General features: G+C 42.9%; 1 protein-coding gene and 2 long non-coding RNA genes across 4 annotated transcripts; all 3 read left to right on the top strand.

Moving 5' to 3' along the window:
• The first annotated feature begins 281 nt into the window (after positions 1-281).
• LOC123728162 (uncharacterized) lies at positions 282-4,744 on the top strand. Of its 2 annotated transcripts, XR_006759991.1 has the most exons (4): positions 282-1,239; positions 2,732-2,986; positions 3,114-3,235; positions 3,416-4,744. It is a non-coding gene; the product is annotated as an uncharacterized lncRNA (long non-coding RNA). The 2 variants fall into 2 exon arrangements; XR_006759990.1 differs by having other exon boundaries at positions 285-2,986.
• Positions 4,745-6,422: 1,678 nt separating this feature from the next.
• Positions 6,423-7,466, top strand: LOC123728161 (uncharacterized). Its single transcript, XR_006759989.1, has 2 exons — positions 6,423-6,481; positions 6,868-7,466. It is a non-coding gene; the product is annotated as an uncharacterized lncRNA (long non-coding RNA).
• A 2,484-nt stretch (positions 7,467-9,950) lies between these two features.
• LOC106575368 (transformer-2 protein homolog beta) lies at positions 9,951-17,325 on the top strand. The gene is made up of 8 exons (XM_014151858.2): positions 9,951-10,155; positions 15,008-15,153; positions 16,000-16,159; positions 16,239-16,427; positions 16,572-16,687; positions 16,786-16,965; positions 17,059-17,132; positions 17,241-17,325. Exons 1-8 carry the CDS (start codon positions 10,123-10,125, stop codon positions 17,249-17,251), a joined length of 909 nt encoding a protein of 302 aa, XP_014007333.1. The 5' UTR covers positions 9,951-10,122; the 3' UTR covers positions 17,252-17,325.
• Positions 17,326-19,137: the final 1,812 nt, after the last annotated feature.

Below are 19,137 nucleotides of genomic sequence, written 5' to 3'. Positions count from 1 at the left end.
GGTTGTACAGTTTCATCAGCTGTCCGGGTGGCTGGTATCAGACGATCCTGCAGGTGAAGAAGCCGGATGTGTAGGTTTTGGGCTAGCCTGGTTACACGTGGTCTGCGGTTGTGAGGCAGGTTGGACAATGTTGATAGAGAAATTAACATTCAGTTCTCTGGCAACAGCTTTGGTGGATATTCCTGCAGTCAGCATGCCAATTGCATTCTCCCTCAACTTGAGACATCTGTGGGATTGTCTCGTGTGCACATTTTAGAATGGCCTTTTATTGTCCCCAGCACAAGTTGCACCTGTGTAATGATCATGCTGTTTAATCAACTTATTGACATGCCACACCTGGTGGATTATCTTGGCAAAGGAGAAATGCAGGGATGTAAACACATTTGTGCACAACATTTTAGAGAAATAAGCTTTTTGTGCGTATGGAACATTTCTGGGATATTTTATTTCAGTTCATGAAACATGGGACCAATGCTTTATATGTTGCTTTTATATTTTTGTTCAGTGTAGATAAAAATCGGTTTGCACTGGCTTTGCAAATTACAGCCAGCACTCTGTTCAGAGTTCCTAAGTAGGTCTACCAGACAATCCTACTGGTCTGTCCGTGCCTTAAGGGATACTTCGGGATTTTGTCAGAAACCCTTTATCTACTTCCCCAGAGTCAGATTAACTCGTGGATACCATTTTATGTCTCTGCGTGCAGTTTGAAAGAAGTTGCTAGCTAGTGCAATGACAGAAAGTCTATGGTAATTGCTAGCATGCTAATAGTAACATAGACTTCCAGTCATTGCGCTAACACTAGTTAGCATTGGCTCACGAAACTACCTCTAACTTCCTTCATACTGGACAGAGACATGGTATCGATGAGTTCATCTGACTTTGGGGAAGTAGATAAAGGGCCTCATTGCCAAAATCCCGAAGTATCCCTTTAAAATAAATTAGAGCCTGCATGTCACCTTTAAGTGAGTACATGGATTTATTTGACATTTCTCAATGTACCATATACCTATACTGCAGTCAATTTAACATGATTAACCTTTGTTTTTCAGATGTACAAATGCTTTTTAAACCTCCCCATCTTAGTTACATTGAAACGTCTTGGTTGTAGTGCCTTTCACCTTTCTAAATCCACCCTTCCAGTGGGATCACGATTATCCAGATTTTCGGCATCAAAACTATACAAACAACTACCTTTCACGTTTTGAAAAACGCTAGAACAACATTGAAGTATGATTAAAGGTAAGATTGGTTACCAAAGCGATTCACTAACCAAGAGGATCAGAATCTAATTTAACATTTATTCAAATCTGATTTATGAAATCTGATCAGAAAATATTTTAACAACTGGACCCAGGAGATTGACGTGACATGACCAGGAAAAACTCTTGACCCTAGTTCGGGAATATGTTTGAAGTCCGTTGTCATGTTCCAACTACTGGCTTTTGAACCCAACAAATATCTCAGTATTAAAAGTTGTCTGTTATTGTGTCTTAACCTTTTACACTTGTGGGAATTGGCCTATATGGTTAGGGCTAAATTTAAATGTTTCATACAGAAGAAATATGCAAAGCATGGTAGCAATTGGACTGGAACAGTTAGGAGATTATGGGAAAGTTATTAGACCAAAGTTGAGGACACAACAGTTCACCTGACACAAGACTGAATCCAAACATTACACTGTTGATTTTATGCATTTGACATTCACTGTACTTTTTGCCGCATTTGTTGATAACAACATCTGAAAATATTCTGGAGACATTCAGTAGTATGATAAGAATATTCCTGGAAAATGTATGGTAGGTGCAACATAAGACAAAAAAATGACAAGGATTTGAGTAAGAGGACCAAGTGGCCACATACCTCTCCAAAGTGTGCACAGTTTCCAAGGAAATTCAATGCACTTTTATGACTGGAAGAGTGTTTTTTTTGAGCAAGCACAAAAAAGATCCCAACCCTGCATCCCCACCATCACACAATTCTGTGTTGTTGTTTACCCAAAAACCGCCCATTATAAATCGAATCTGGGTCAGGTGGAAAGCTTGTTCTATTGCCTACATGAGTTATAAAATATGATCTTAGTGTTAGGCTTTCACAGGGAAATTCAGATAAATCTTGGTGCAGATAATAGTCATGAGTGCGTTCAGGTGCGTGTTCTAAAGCCAATTTTCTTCACAATAGACAAACAGGCTCATTCTGTTCAGAACAACCCAGGGTATGACGCCATGTCATTCTTGTAACTGTACATCAAGCATAGTGATCATAAACGTTGACACTGTATATGACATGGGTTTTGTGATATGGAAATGCAAAGTGGACGTTTGGATGTTTGGTTTGCTTGTATGATATCAAAGCTGTATTTGTTATAATCCTGAACATCTCATCTTTCAAAATATAGACTCCACTTAATTTACAGCATTTCGCTCACCACGATAACAAGAAATGTGCAAAAGTTGCCCAATTAGCGGGAGGGTTTGTGGCAACTTTATGTCGTGTGCAGTGCTGAAGTTCAGAACAGCTTTCAGTCAAAACCCATACAGTGCTGTGAAGCACAGAGTGAGCGCTGATGTCATTTATAGCATGTTACTGTACAGCCACTGCGTTACATTTTCAAGCCGTATACAGGTACGAGTGTAAATGGTTAATAGATCACAGTGGGAGCACATCAAAGTTATGAACAGGTATTCATCATTTCTTTGTATTTTGATCTTCTGTCATGTTCTATCCAAAACAGGACTTCATCAGAGGGCAAGGATATCATCAACCAGAGGATAGGGCTGCTCCTGGCTATTATCCTCAAGACTAATGCGTCTGTTTGTAACTTTGTCCAGTCCTTCCTGAGATGGGAGTTTTGGAGACAGGGCTGTCCTAAAAGCACATTTAAAACCCACTATGCCCTGGGGGTGACTAGTTCCATGTTGCCAGAACTGCAGCAGAGAGACTCCGGTCTGGGAGGACTATGGAGGAGAGTGGAGAGGATGAAGATGAGGTAAGGTCAAACCAGGGCCCCTTTCCATTCTAAATGAAAGGGACAATTCACTCCAAAGTTTTCATGTCACCAGGCAGTAGATTCCTGCCGGTTGTGGTTCTAATAAGTCTGTGGTCTGTCCCTGCAGGACTCCTCTTGTGGATCTGAGGAGAGTCTGAGTGCTTCTGAAGAGTCTCCCAGTTCTTCCCCAACCCACTCTCTGGCCTGGCCCTATGACCAATCCCACTCCCCAGCTCACTCCAGAGAGAGGTGAGAACCACTTCCTGGAGTTGTGGTAACAGGGGTTTCTGCGCAGTGAAAACACCTGCTTCTATTTCATCACTGCTGAACGTGCTACCCTAGAGGCTCACTGCTGAATGATTCCATGTACAATGAATGAATATAGATAAGTGATTGGTGTGCTATCTCTCTCTCTCTTTCTGCCCTCAGGTCTCGTTCCCGATCCCACTCAAAGTAAGAACAGTTCTGTCTATGTTAGATCAGATTAGCGTGTGATAGTTTTCTATCCCCTCAGGTCTGGTTTCCGCAGGCACTATTCCCATTCCCACCGCGAGAGTTCTCAACCCACTCCAGGTGAGAAGTGCTCTCTGGAGTTTTGAGTCACCTTTGTTTCCAACATTGATTGATATAAAAACTGGATATTTTCTATTAACCCACCAGAGCGAACGCAACACATTAGAATTTTTGTTCACCATCTCCAGGGGTCTCATTTATCAACTGTGCGTAAATTACAAATGATTGAGATTTATCAAACTGTTGATCGCAACATATACGCATGTTTTCATTGATAAATCAGAGCCATACTATATTTGTGCAGTCATGGACTAGCCCTCCATTCACCTTTTATGGTAACAAAAATACCCTAATATGCTGTATGATTTGGAAATGTTGGAACTGGGCCATGACAGTTCCTAAAACAGAGAGCAATGGCAAATTTGATCACACTTCTGTCAATATTTTGCAATTACTTTTTCATACTCAACATGCATGCGAGTTCCAAACACTGGCTGCACATTCTGCAAGATTGATTGTCTATTCAAGTAAATGCTACAGCCCACAAGTGTATGCAAAAGAAAAACTGCTGTTCAATCTTTTTTTATCGATAGATGATTGTGTTTTTATCTCCTGGCTTGATATAGGCTCTGAGATTAAATAGGCTATGACGTTGTACACCTATTGCACAGATATTTATCATTATGTTTTTATTCACATTATTATGAACGATTCCATTTCCCCCAAATAACAATATTTGCTGGCAATACCATTCTTCAAACACTAGAAGTTGTGCGTACGCACGGTCTAAGCTGTGCGTGGAGATACGCACCCTTTCCGTCAAATTAACATTTGATGAATACCAACCTTTGCAGGAAAACTGGCACACACAAGGGTTAGTGTTTTTTGTGCTTACGCACTTTTGATAAATGTGGCCCCAGAACTCGTTCCCACAGAAGCTCCCGCAGGCACTATTCTCGCTCCCGTTCCCACCACCGGCATTTCCGGAGCCGCTCCCACAGCCCAGAATACTGTTTGCGTCGGCGCCACAGCCATTCTCCCATGTCCAACAGGCACATCGGCAACAGGGTAAGTGTACCAACACACACGCACTAAATGTTATGAGTGTAGTTGATGTGATGGTGTGTGTGTGTTCCAGAGTGCGGAGAACAGAATGGAATCAGACAGGAAGGAGATGAGAAGTTTCCTCCACCACTGAACCATCAAACACAGACCAGACTCCAACCCCAGTCCACAACCCCCTCAGCCAGACACAGACCCCACCCCCGGGACCTCTGACCAACCGAAGCCATTAGTGTCTTTTAAACAACGTAAAATCTTGCCTGTATAATGCAAAAATTAGCTACAGTTGAAGTCGGAAGTTTACATACACCTTAACCAAATACATTTAAACTCAGTTTTTCACAATTCCTGACATTTAATCCTCGTAAAAATTCCCTGTCTTAGGTCAGTTAGGATCACCACTTTATTTTAAGAATGTTAAATGTCAGAATAATAATAGAGAGAGTGATTTATTTCAGCTTTTATTTCTTTCATCACATTCCCAGTGGGTCAGAAGTTCACATACAGTCAATTAGTATTTGGTTGCATTGCCTTTAAATTGTTTAACTTGGGTCAAACGTTTCAGGAAGCCTTTCACAAGCTTCCCACAATAAGTTGGGGGAATTTTGGCCCATTCCTCGTGACAGAGCTGGTGTAACTGAGTCGGATTTGTAGGCCTCCTTGCTTGCACACGCTTTTTCAGTTCTGCCCACAAATTTTCTATAGGATTGAGGTTAGGGCTTTGTGATGGCCACTCCAATACCTTGACTTTGTTGTCCTTAAGCCATTTTTCCACAACTTTGGAAGTATGCTTGGGGTCACTGTCCATTTGGAAGACCCATTTGCAACCAAGCTTTAACTTCCTGACTGATGTCTTGAGATGTTGCTTCAATATATCCACATCATTTTCCTCCCTCATGATGCCATCTATTTTGTGAAGTGCACCAGTCCCTCCTGCAGCAAAGCACCCCCACAACATGATGCTGCCATCCCTGTGCTTCACGGTTGGGATGGTGTTCTTCGGCTTGCAAGCCTCCCCCTTTTTTTCCCAAACATTACCACATTACGATGGTCATTATGGCCAAACAGTTCTATTTTTGTTTCTGCATGTTTCTCTTTGTCCCCATGTGCAAACCTTAGTCTGGCTTTTTTATGGCGGTTTTGGAGCAGTGGCTTCTTCCTTGCTGAGCGGCCTTTCAGGTTATGTTGATATAGGACTCGTTTTACTGTGGATATAGATACTTTTGTACCTGTTTCCTCCAGCATCTTCACAAGGTCCTTTGCTGTTGTTCTGGGATTGATTTGCACTTTTCACACCAAAGTACGTTCATCTCTAGGAGACAGAACGCGTCTCCTTCCTGAGCGGTATGACGGCTGCGTGGTCCCATGGTGTTTATACTTGCGTACTATTGTTTGTACAGATGAACATGGTACCTTAAGGCGTTTGGAAATTGCTCCCAAGGATGAACCAGACTTGTGGAGGGTCCACCATTTTTTTTCTGAGGTCTTGGCTGATTTCTTTTGATTTTCCCATGATGTCAAGCAACGAGGCACTGAGTTTGAAGGTAGGCCTTGAAATACATCCACAGTACAAAAAAATAAAAAATGTATGAAATGTATGCATTCACTACTGTAAGTCGCTCTGGATAAGAGTGTCTGCTAAATGACTAAAATGTAAATGTAAAATGTAGGTACACCTCCAATTGACTCAAATGATGTCAATTAGCCTATCAGAAGCTTCTAAAGCCATGACATCAGCTTCTAAGGCCAGGTCATCTGATGCAGCACCATCACTCTCCTCCTTGGTCAAATAGCCCTTACACAGCCTGGAGGTGTGTTTTGGGTCATTGTCTTGTTGAAAAACAAATGATAGTCCCACTAAGCGCAAACCAGATGGGATGGCGTATCGCTGCAGAATGCTGTGGAAGCAATGCGGTCAAGGTTACTACACGATTCCATGTGTTATTTCATAGTTTTGATGTCTTTACTATTATTATACAATGTAGAAAATAGTAAAAATAAAGAAAAACCCTTGAATGAGTAGGTGTCCATACTTTTACATGTATGTATGACGTTCTGCATCTGACCAACCACAACGTGCAAAGACAGAGGCTATTACAGAGGACAGACGTTGGTGTTTGGTGTTTAATAATCCTCTAGTCCTCCAGATGTCTTTGGACATACTAAAAAATATGTCTTGCTCTCCTCATGGGCTGGGCCCAGAGTTGTTCCTGCTCATGAGTAGTGCCCAGAGTCTTTCCTTGACCACATGACTTGACCGGGAAAAACGTCTGCCCATGTCTCACTGTTCCCCCATGTCTCCTCAGGACTTTGCTGGCCCATTGGAAAACACCCGCTGAAGAACCAAAGCCTCCAAAAGGAAAGACAATAAAGAAACTTGCTCAAACATCCCAAAAAAGAACAAACAATGAACCATCTCAGAAGCGCAAAACACAACAGGCAAAGAAATCACACTGTAGTTGCAAGCCCAAGAAGAGGAGGATAATCAAAGCTGCCAAAATACAGACACAAAGAATTTGCTCAAATACCAGCCACAAAGATTTTCCTCAAACGCCAGACACAAACAAAGAAGTCTCTCAAATGCCCCCAGTAAGGGAAGTGGACATGGGGGCTACTGAAACATGGGATGCAGCGGACATTCTGACCTACCAGATTCTATGACATCCTATGGGTTCTCTCTCGCTTACTTACACACACACCAGTGCGCAGTATACAAAGACTCCTGTTTCAATATTTTTTTACCAGAAATGTTTCTGAAATGGTTTCTCTTTATTTGTTGTTTTTCTTTTGTAAAGTTATGTTGGCGAAGAATGTTTCATAAAACAATGTTAGATTTCAGAACCAAGAGTTGTACATAGATACTGTATGACTATATTTGTTTTCTATTAAAAAAGTTTCTCAAACAGAGGTTGTTCTCTACTGGTTAAGACCATGGTTAGTTTACATTTACATTTACATTTAAGTCATTTAGCAGACGCTCTTATCCAGAGCGACTTACAAATTGGTGCATTCACCTTATGATATCCAGTGGAACAACCACTTTACAATAGTGCATCTAAATCTTTTAAGGGGGGGGTATTCCTTAAAGAGGTGGGGTTTCAGGTGTCTCCGGAAGGTGGTGATTGACTCCGCTGTCCTGGCGTCGTGAGGGAGCTTGTTCCACCATTGGGGTGCCAGAGCAGCGAACAGTTTTGACTGGGCTGAGCGGGAACTGTGCTTCCTCAGAGGTAGGGGGGCCAGCAGGCCAGAGGTGGATGAACGCAGTGCCCTTGTTTGGGTGTAGGGCCTGATCAGAGCCTGAAGGTATGGAGGTGCCGTTCCCTTCACAGCTCCGTAGGCAATCACCATGGTCTTGTAGCGGATGCGAGCTTCAACAGGAAGCCAGTGGAGAGAGCGGAGGAGCGGGGTGACGTGAGAGAACTTGGGAAGGTTGAACACCAGACGGGCTGCGGCGTTCTGGATGAGTTGTAGGGGTTTAATGGCACAGGCAGGGAGCCCAGCCAACAGCGAGTTGCAGTAATCTAGACGGGAGATGACAAGTGCCTGGATTAGGACCTGCGCCGCTTCCTGTGTGAGGCAGGGTCGTACTCTGCGAATGTTGTAGAGCATGAACCTACAGGATCGGGTCACCGCCTTGATGTTAGTGGAGAACGACAGGGTGTTGTCCAGGATCACGCCAATGTAGCGTGGTTCGTTCTGCGTTGTGTATTTTTATTTAGGACACTGCCACAACTGGAATTCTGTTGGTAGAATCATTTTTATTCGACCTGCACACGAAGAGACAACACACAATATGTTAGCCCTCGGTGCAGTCACAGCTCTCGGGCACCTTGCTAGCTGAAGGTCCGGCAAAAGAGAACGATAAAAGGGTACGTAAGTACGGATAACCCGCGATGGACCAAACCAAAATATACAAACTTTTACAATTAGGTGTATTTACAAAAAATGTTTGTACACCGAAAAATAACATTAACTATGCTGCTGTAATTAAATAAAGAAAACACATTGAATTATTATTATTAACTTATTAACATCCCCTCTTGACCTGGCCTACTTGAACTGTCCTTGTGCGCAACTTGGTGCATAATCTAGGGGAACAACATCACTCTACTACACCAAGGTTCTTAGCACTCTGGGAGGAGGACACAAGGGAGTTGTCAACCGTGATGGCGAGATCATGGAACGGGCAGTCCTTCCCCGGGAGGAAGAGCAGCTCCGTCTTGCCGAGGTTCAGCTTGAGGTGGTGATCCGTCATCCACACTGATATGTCTGACAGACATGCAGAGATGCGATTCGCCGCCTGGTTATCAGAAGGGGGAAAGGAGAAGATTAATTGTGTGTCGTCTGCATAGCAATGATAGGAGAGACCATGTGAGGATATGACAGAGCCAAGTGACTTGGTGTATAGCGAGAATAGGAGAGGGCCTAGAACAGAGCCCTGGGGGACACCAGTGGTGAGAGCGCATGGTGCGGAGACAGATTCTCGCCACGCCACCTGGTAGGAGCGACCTGTCAGGTAGGACGCAATCCAAGCGTGGGCCGCGCCGGAGATGCCCAACTCGGAGAGGGTGGAGAGGAGGATCTGATGGTTCACAGTATCAAAGGCAGCAGATAGGTCTAGAAGGATGAGAGCAGAGGAGAGAGAGTTAGCTTTAGCAGTGCGGAGAGCCTCCGTGACACAGAGAAGAGCAGTCTCAGTTGAATGCCCAGTCTTGAAACCTGACTGATTAGGATCAAGAAGGTCATTCTGAGAGAGATAGCAGGAGAGCTGGCCAAGGACGGCACGTTCAAGAGTTTTGGAGAGAAAAGAAAGAAGGGATACTGGTCTGTAGTTGTGGTACGTTGGTATCAGTTTTAAATGTATTCAAACGTATTTTCTTAGTTTGACTCCCTGGTAAATGCAACGACTTGGGACTGTTCAAAGTGCCTGCACTCAAGCTGAACATGCAGAAAACCTGAAAAATGTGATTATCAGTTCACTTTACATTATTACATCCTGAGCATTGCCCCTGTCGTTTAATGAAGGGTCAATAATGTTAATCCAGCTGGAAAAACTAACATTTTGTATAGTTTCTCTCTGGATCAACACATTTAGTGTTTTTTTATTTATTTATTTTTATTTTTACATTTAGTGTTATCCGGGTCCTTGGGACGTCCCTACCAAAGATTATGGATAAACTGATATACGTCTCTCGTAATACACTCGTAACAACTTAAGCATTACCAAACTTCTATTCGATCAAATAAACCTCAGGTAGCAAATGAGCCATTCATTGCCCTCCATACAAAAACTCCTTGTTTGGTGGGCGAAACAACGAAAAAAAACGCCATCTGTTGGAGGGAGACCGTTTTTCCGCCAAATTGGGCTACTCTTCCTATCTGGTTTAGACTTTCCCGTCTACTCACTGTGGTTGTACACGCGTCACATCCGGTTCTGACTCAGTGAATACGGCACTAACGAAACGGAGGCGAGTACCAGTGTTTCGCTTCACTTGATAACATTATTAGCTAACTAAATAAACCAGTTCATTTTCTATCATTTAAGTTTCTATCGACAAGAAATGAGCGACAACGAAAAGGATTTTGGCGAGCGGGTGCGTATTATCAACCACGAACTACCGAAGATATATTCTTGCCCTAAAATGAGCAGACTCAACGACGCCATTTTGTCCTAGCCTAGCTAGGCACAACCATGATGTAGTTAAGATCATTGATTTGCATCGACTGTATGGATTTTGTACCGTTTTATATTTTCTAATTGGATATCCATTTACTTATGTTAACATTGTTGTCTTTTCAGTGTATTTTTGCAATTTAAAGCCCAATCAGGCCAAGTGGTTTGCAGCTATTTTAACGTTAACTAATTCACATCAAGTACATTTTGAATTAACGAGTCTGAGACTGCTGGCGAGAAACAGTTACCAATGTACATTTACTCATCATTGCAGGTGAATGCAATATATACCTAACTATAGATTAGTAGCTTACTGGCGAAGTGGTTTACGGCTGGAATGTTTAACTTCGTCCTCACTTACTGCTGCAGTAACTTCGTTAGTTAATTACAGATTGTACGCCAGATAATGTGACATGACATAAAAATGGTGGATACATGAAGATGGTTCACTCAGGCCGTTTACCGTAGGGGTGGGTGAGTCAGTTCCGGTCAATTTAACTGGGTGTCTCCCATAGACGCCAATAGACGGGTAGGTTGTTTTTGCGACAAAACTGACGAGTGCGCAACTATGGGGCAAAATAGGTGTTTGCTTAATTAAGGCTGGTTTACAGTTGGTCTATCGACATGTATGTAGACAGTTGTTGCAGTGACATTAACATCCGATTGTTGTCTGACATCAAACTTGTTGTCATTATGAAAAAGTATAAATGCAAAAATGACAGGCTGCATGACAACAATCACAATAATAACAGGCTGCAAGACAGCAGCTGCCTGGTGATCCAAAATAGCATAACTGCTGTATTTTAAGACCAATAAACCCATCTGTTTAAAAATGTAATGCAGTATATTTCAATCTAGCAAACCAAGCAACTAAAAGTAACTTTCTAAACAATGTTTTCGTTAGTTTCTAGCTTGTTAGCTAGCTGGCTAGCCAGTTCAAATAATGACCATATCATAGCTGTCAATGTCTTAAATAAAGCACATTTTTATTCATTATTTAGGGTGTACATCCATAAAATTATTTTAATCAATGTTTATTAAAAATATATGCATTCAATAGAGAATTGCATCAATAGTCCGAACTCTGTTTCTACCATATCGTTCACAAGTTAGACTATTTACTCAGAATTTAGAATGATTAGAGTGAATAGAATGTCATTATGGCCATGTTCAAAAAGTGGTTGCTGCTCAATCGTACTCTCTCACTTCGCTGCCTTCAAACATCAATGGACAAGCTAGCTAGTTGCTGCAGGTTCCTGTGTGATAACATGGGGTTTTCCAAAAGGAAATCTGCGGAATACAAAACTAAATTGGGTCTATATATTTATTAATTTACAACGCTAAGACAGAATTTTAATATCTACCCCGAAGACAATCTGTGGCAGTTTTCATAGTTATTTCTAAGTATTTCCCTTTAAATCACCATGGAAACATCCCCTCTCAATGTTGATAGGCCCGGGGTTAGAGGAATACAAAGCCACTGATCTGGTGTTGAAAATGACAAGGGTATCAAGTTTAATTTGATTGTTCCAAACTGCGGAGACACCTCGAAATGTTACCTCCCAATGCTGAAAAATGGAAGAGATGCAACCAAGAGCTGGGCAGTTTAAACTAGCAACTGTCACAACAAACTAACTTTCTTATTTAATCAACACTGTTAAGTACAAGCATATTAATGTTATAATATTATAGAGAACAATCTGATTAGTTGAATGTGATTCATAATGACATAGAAAACTAAGTTGACATTTACCTGTATTTCACTTCATTCTAGAGCAGTCAGAGTGAACACCCTACATTATTGCAGGAAAATAAACAATTTTTTTTTTTTGTTTGTTTTTTTTACAAATGAATGGCGAGAAAATTACAGAAAATTGTTTACGGTTGTGTGACGAAATAAAAGGTCATTCTACCGGAGAATTTAAGAACTTGTGCACTGTCTGTCAGGTAACCATGACAATGGCAGCAACAGGGTGAAAGTTGAACTTTATTTATGTCATTTTATTTATATATATATATATATATATTAGATTTTTTTTCCCCCACAAAAGTAGTGCACTGGGCCTTTACTAGTACTGTATTAGCGGACCGCTGTAGCGAGGGCAAATTGTATATATATTTTTTGAAATATACATCTTCCCGCTGCTATGTCCACGGAGTATAAATTAAGTGTTGTTTTGACTAGCGACACTTGTCACATTCATATTGTCTAAAGACATGTTGATAGACAAAGTATAAACCAGCCTATATATTGTTGACAACATCTAAACTATATTTCACCTCCACTGTTTATTGAAAACATAAATATATTTACACAATGAGCACTCGTCTCTCATGCATCATTACAGTTGTTGGTTAGCTAGTGAATTTTAGCATAGATGTGACATGAGTCAACAAGACATGGTAGCAATAACAACCTACGATTCCCCACATGGCAGCATATTTTTATTGTTGCTAGCTATCTGGCCAATGGCCATCCAGAATCTCAACAACACACAGTCTTCTGCCCTATTGGGAGTGTGTTGTATTTAATTATTTTTACCTTTATATAACTAGGCAAGTCAGTTAAGAACAAATTCTTATTTTCAATGACGGCCTAGGAACAGTGGGTTAACGGCCTTGTTCAGGGGCAGAAAGACAGATTTTGACCTTGTCAGCTCGGGGATTCGATCTTGCAACCTTTCGGTTACAAGTCCAACGCTTTAACCACTAGGCTACCTGCCGCTCCTGTGCATACAAACTGCCACAATAGATTTTAACTGACCTGTACTTTTTCCACCGACTCGAACGAGGAAAGTCTTAAAAAATTCAGTTACAGGTGGTTCTACAAAAAACACACATTCTGAAAAATTATAAATCCATGTTTTGTATGGAGTGAGATATGCTTTTAGCATGTGTGTAGTTCTTTGTCTTGGTCGCACTATATAATGCGCTGTCATCTACTTCTACACATGGCCGCATTGCATAGAAACTACTAGTTTCTGCAAAGATGCTGGGAATTCCTAGATGTGCGGCAGCTAAGCTGGCGAGGAACCATCTTGCGCGGTATAGAACAGTTTTCGCTGGTTTTTGTAGAGCCGCCGGCAATTCAAAACAGACTTTTTAAAGAAACTTCTTTGTTCTCGATTCAGGGGAAAAGTATCACCAAGAACAGGTTAGTTGAAAAATCTATGGCGGCGGTTTACATGGGGCCTTTCTCTATTGCCCAGTAATGGACACCAACAATCTTTGGTTATATCACATTATCCGGCGTAAACTCTGTAGCTATTAGCCAGTTATAATGTATCAAGCTCTTCAACATGGCACCACCCATGTGAGAGTACTGTCTCTTTTCTAAAGTTGTTAGTCCTATATTTAGTTGCACTGTAATGGTCCTTCTGCAAAAGCCATTTTTCTTTTTAGTCACACATGAACAAATGTTATACTGAGTGGGGCCTTGAAAGAAGTAGCTAATTTACTTTAAACCCTTACTCAGATGTACTATAGCAGTTCTTCAATCTTGGTCCAAGGGCTTGACGAGCCAGATGTGCTAGTACTGGGCTGGATCAAAAGCCTGCACACCTTGTGTGACCCTCGGACTAGGATTAAAGAACACCATGATTTTATAACTTTTCTAGTCTTCATTCATCATATTCTGATGTTGTGCATTTCAGAGAAATCAATATACATATTTCCTTAACATTGCTTTGATTTAATGCTTTTCAGGTGAGACAACTTAGTCTGATTTGAGTGTTACGAGCCTGGTTTTTGCACATTTTGACCTCTGTAGCTCTTATAAAAAAACCAACACTTTTTATCATCCTTGTCTGTTTTTTGTTAAGGTTGAGTTGGGAAGAAGCAAAATGGCGGAAGAAGTTTCAGATATGAAGTTTGAAGTTGTTAAAGGGCATATTTGATGAAGCTGATGGTGTTGATGCATGCTAATGTAAAATGAAGCTGGCAGAAGCGAGCGGCCACGCTGTCCACTGGTAGAGTGATGTAATGGCAGAAATCAAATGGGAGGAAGGAAGTGGGGGAAGAGGAGAGAAAAATGAAGTCAGAAATGGTGTGAAACGGAAGAAAGAAGAAAAGAGATGGTTGTTTTGAAGTTATGAAGTTAAAGAAGTGATGAAGTTATGAGAAGTGTTCGGGGGTATGGTTAATTCCCTATAGCCTGCTATGTTATTACTACAATCCTATTTCTCTCTCCCTCTCTCCTTCTGTTTTCTAAAGCAGTGTTTCCCAAGCCATCCCTCAAGGACCCCCGTCATTACACCTGTTTGTTCTATTCCACCATTGGTACACCTGATTCAACAAAATCTCAAGCTCTTTCTCAAATTGAATCAGGTGTACTAAAACAGAAATGTGCAACAGTGGGGTCCCCCTAAGGGATGGTGTGAGAAACACTTCTTAAGCATGCATGCCAACTGCTCCTCCATCTCAGACACATTACCTAGTCCTCAACACGCAAGGTTAAACTCTGCTACGCTGCCTAGAGTGTAAGAGAACAATCCGCTCATCATAGAACTGTGTTAAGATTAAACTAGATTAACACCTCTACTTTAAGCCTATATGATTTCCTTTGGTCGCCTGTAACAGGCAGATCTAGTTACAACAAATACCTGTCGTTAATGAAATGTTATGATTTTTTTTCTTAAACTACTGGAGCAGAAATATTAGAGGGGCCTGTAGCAGGTTTGAGCGAGGTTCCTTCTGTACCTCCTCTCTCTCTATCCTGACCGTTTCTGTATTTTTGATTTTGACCTGTATTTATGTGTATCTGGCCTGTTCAGGACTCGCGGTCCGCTTCCAGGAGTGTGAGCCCAAGGGGTTCTGGGAAGTCTGCCAGCCGCTCCCTGGCCCATTCCCCAGCCCGCTCCAAAGATGGCTCCAGACACTCCAGGTCTAAGTCCCACTCCCGATCCCGCTCCAAGTCCAGGTAAGAACCCCAGCTCCAAGGAGGCTTTAAGTTTTGTGGTGACTCTTTTAGGAGCTGCTGGGTAGCGTAGTGTGTATTTTTGTTCAGGTCCACATAAAGAGCTTGTTGTTTTTGTGTTATGGCTTTATTCATGTTGTTTTTGTTTCTAAACTCTTTAAATCAGGGACCATCAACTAGATTCTGCCGTGGGCTGATTTTTCTTTCTTGAGTGGATGGTCAGGGGGCTGGAACATAGTTACAAATCATTTGTAGACTGCAAATTGACCGCAAGCAGTCCAAATATGATACATTTCTATAAGGTCACATACAGTTGAAGTCAGAAGTTCACATACATTTAGGTTGGAGTCATTAAAACTCGTTTTTCAACCACTCCACAATATTCTTGTTAACAAACTATAATTTTGGCAAGTCGGTTAGGACATCTACTTCGTGCATGACACAAGTAATTTTTCCAACAATTGTTTCAGGCAGATTATTTCACTTATAATTCACTGTATCACAATTCCAGTGGGTCAGAAGTTTACATACACTAAGTTGACTGTGCCTTTAAACTGCTTGGAAAAGTCCAGAAAATGATGTCATGGCTTTAGAAGCTTCTGATAGGCTAATTGACATAATTTGAGTCAATTGGAGGTGTACCTGTGGATGTATTTCAAGGTCTACCTTTAAACTCAGTGCCTCTTTGCTTGACATCATGGGTAAATCAAAAGAAATCAGCCAAGACCTCAGAAAAAAAATTGTGGACCCTCCACAAGTCTGGTTCATCCTTGGGAGCAATCTCCAAACGCCTGAAGGTACACCCTGCTTTAAATGTTCTTAACATGTCCTTTATTTTATTTTCCCCAGGTCTCGTTCCCATAGAAGCTCCCGCAGGCATTATTCCCGCTCTCGCTCCCGTTCCCACCGCCGCCGTTCCCGTAGCCGTTCCCGAAGCGGGGAATACCGCCGCCGTCGGAGCCACAGCCACTCCCCCATGTCCAACCGCCGCAGGCACATTGGCAACCGGGTACGTGTACACACGCACACCTCTGGAGACGAGACGCTCTTAGGCAAACCCCACACACAAACTCTATCCTTCTCTATAGGCCAACCCGGACCCGAACTGCTGCCTGGGTGTGTTTGGTCTGAGCCTGTACACCACAGAGAGAGACCTGAGAGACGTGTTCTCCAAGTACGGCCCCCTGGCTGACGTCAGCATCGTCTACGACCAGCAGTCACGACGCTCCCGCGGCTTCGCCTTCGTCTACTTCGAAGTCCGAGAGGACGCCAATGAGGTAGGAATGCAGGGAGGGAGGAAGGGGATATTGCTGGGGAAGAACAGAGAAGAATCAGAACTTGAGTGAGCATGGTGTTGAAGGGGAATACTCTTCTCTAAACATCTTTGTCCCTCTCCTCCACCCTCCCTCTCTCTGTTTCAGGCTAAGGAGAGAGCTAATGGAATGGAGTTGGATGGACGGAGGATCAGGGTGGATTTCTCCATCACCAAACGACCACACACTCCTACCCCTGGGATATACATGGGACGGCCCACATAGTGAGTGACCGTCTCCCTTAGACTCACGCATCTGGGATGGCCCACGTGATGCACACACGTTCTACATTTAGTGAATCCTCTAAACGTGTGTTTTCCAGTGGTGGTGGCGGCGGCGGCAGCAGCAGCGGAGGCGGTGGAGGAGGAAGTGGCGGCCCCAGCTCAAGCTCATCTCGCCGTAGCTCGAAGGATTACGACCGCGGCGGTGACCGTGGTTACGACAGAGGCTATGACCGTGGCTGCGATCGCTACGACGACCGAGAGTGCTACAGGTCTTACAGGTGAGACACCTGGCCTGGATGTTATAGTTAGTGGTTGCTAAGCAGGGCTGTGGCAGTTGGTTGGTGGATGCTTATTGTGTGTTGTCTCTCCAGGCGCAGGTCTCCGTCCCCGTACTACAGCCGAGGGGCATACCGGTCTCGCTCACGCTCGCGATCTTACTCCCCACGTAAGTCAACCAGACTTAGCACCGCTTAACATGGTTAACTTGACGGCTAATATACTAGTGACGCAGTGGTTGGGCCTCAATGTCTGTGTCTCCCTCCTGTCTCCACAGGCCACTACTGAGCAGAGGGAGAAGAGGAACAAGATGATACTTCTTGTGGGGTTAGGGCCGGGGGGGGTGGATGTGGGGTTAGGGCCAAGGGGGGTGGATGTGGGGTTGCCAGGGGGGGTGGATGTGGGGTTAGGGCCAGGGGGGTGGGGGTGGATGTGGGGTTAGGGCCGGGGGTGGATGTGGGGTTAGGGGGGGGGTGGATGTGGGGTTAGGGCCAGGGGGGTGGATGTGGGGTTAGGGCCAGGGGGGTGGATGTGGGGTTAGGGCCAGGGGGGGGATGTGGGGTTAGGGCCAGGGGGGGGGTAGGGCCAGGGGGGGTGGATGTGGGGTTAGGGCCAGGGGAGGTGGATGTGGGGTTAGGGCCAGGGGGGGTGGATGTCTGGGGAAGTTAGGGAAATGGTAAAGGATGTAATTGTGAACTTGATAGTCATTTTTTTTGTTTATTTTAGTTAAATATGTTCAGTAGGTGGATTTTTGTTCTTTCTGTCAATCTTGCAGTTGTTTAGAGAAGCTGTCGATTGGTTAATCCAGGGTTCTCCCCAGGATTTTTTAAGACGGTGGTGGTGGTGGTGGTGCTGCTGCTGAGTACAGTGAACGCCTGTAATTCCCATTTCCTGCAAACTTTGGTGGGGTTGTTTTTTACATAGTGGCGCAGCCAGTCCACACGGTGGCGCAGCGCCCCTCCTTACATTCTTTGGGGAGAACCCTGTTTAATCCATCTGATCTGTATTTTGTATCGCCAGGCTCCTTTTTAATGGGTAGATGTGTTGAAGTACAGTGATATTTAGTGCACGATAGGCTCTAGGGGAGAAGGCTCAAGGTAAATGCAGCTCTAGGATCTGATTACCTTACCCCCAATCCTAACCTTAAGCTTTAGGTTGATGAAAAATATCTCACCCTTTATCAGTGGTTAGGGGGTAACTTCTTCCTGCTGTATGTTCGGGAGAAGAGCCAAGAGCTAGAAGCTCTACCCTAGTTCAGTGCTGTGTGTATGGGTGTACCATGATTTTAAGTGTGCAGTATTCCAAGCAATAATAAAACTGCATCTTTTCAATTTTTTTGTCCGTCAATACTTTCTTCATGTCTCCTGTACTTAGTGTGTGGCAAACTGGTGAACATTCTGTGAAGAATATGTAAGGCTATAGGAATTGATAAACCTTACTACAGAGAAGGGTCTTGTTACAAACATAAACAAATAAAAGGCTAAAATGTTTCGAATGATGGTACTATATTTATGGCCCACATCCACAGGACCCCAGCAAAGGAAAAAGGGAGGTATTGAGTAGAGGTCGACCGATTAATTAGGGCCGATTTCAAGTTTTCATAATCTGAAATTGGTATTTTTGGACGCCGATTTAAAATATATATATATATATATATATATATATATTTTACCTTTTATTTAACTAGGCAAGTCAGTTAAGAACACGTTCTTATTTTCAATGACGGCCTAGGAACGGTGGGTTAACTGCCTTGTTCAGGGGCAGAACGACAGATTTTTACCTTGTCAGCTCAGGGATTCAATCTTGCAACCTTACGGTTAACTAGTCCAACGCTCTAACCACCTGCTTTACATTGCACTCCACGAGGAGCCGCCTGTTACGCAAATGCAGTAAGAAGCCAAGGTAAGTTGCTAGCTAGCATTAAACTTATCTTTATAAAAAACAATCAATCATAATCATTAGTTAACTAAACATGGTTGATGATATTACAAGTTTTCTAGCCTGTCCTGCGTTGCATATAATCACTTAGGTACACGTTGCTCCAACCATAAACATCAATGCCTTTCTTAAAATCAACACACAAGTATATATTTTAAACCTGCTTATTTAGTTAATATTGCCTGCTAACATGAATTTCTTTTAACTAGGGAAAATGTGTCACTTCTCTTGCAAAC

The sequence above is a fragment of the Salmo salar genome, chromosome ssa17 (assembly GCF_905237065.1).
Source record: "Salmo salar chromosome ssa17, Ssal_v3.1, whole genome shotgun sequence".
Taxonomy (NCBI): domain Eukaryota; kingdom Metazoa; phylum Chordata; class Actinopteri; order Salmoniformes; family Salmonidae; genus Salmo; species Salmo salar.
Note: the sequence above shows the minus strand (reverse complement) of the source record. Positions and strands in the feature narration are given on the sequence as shown.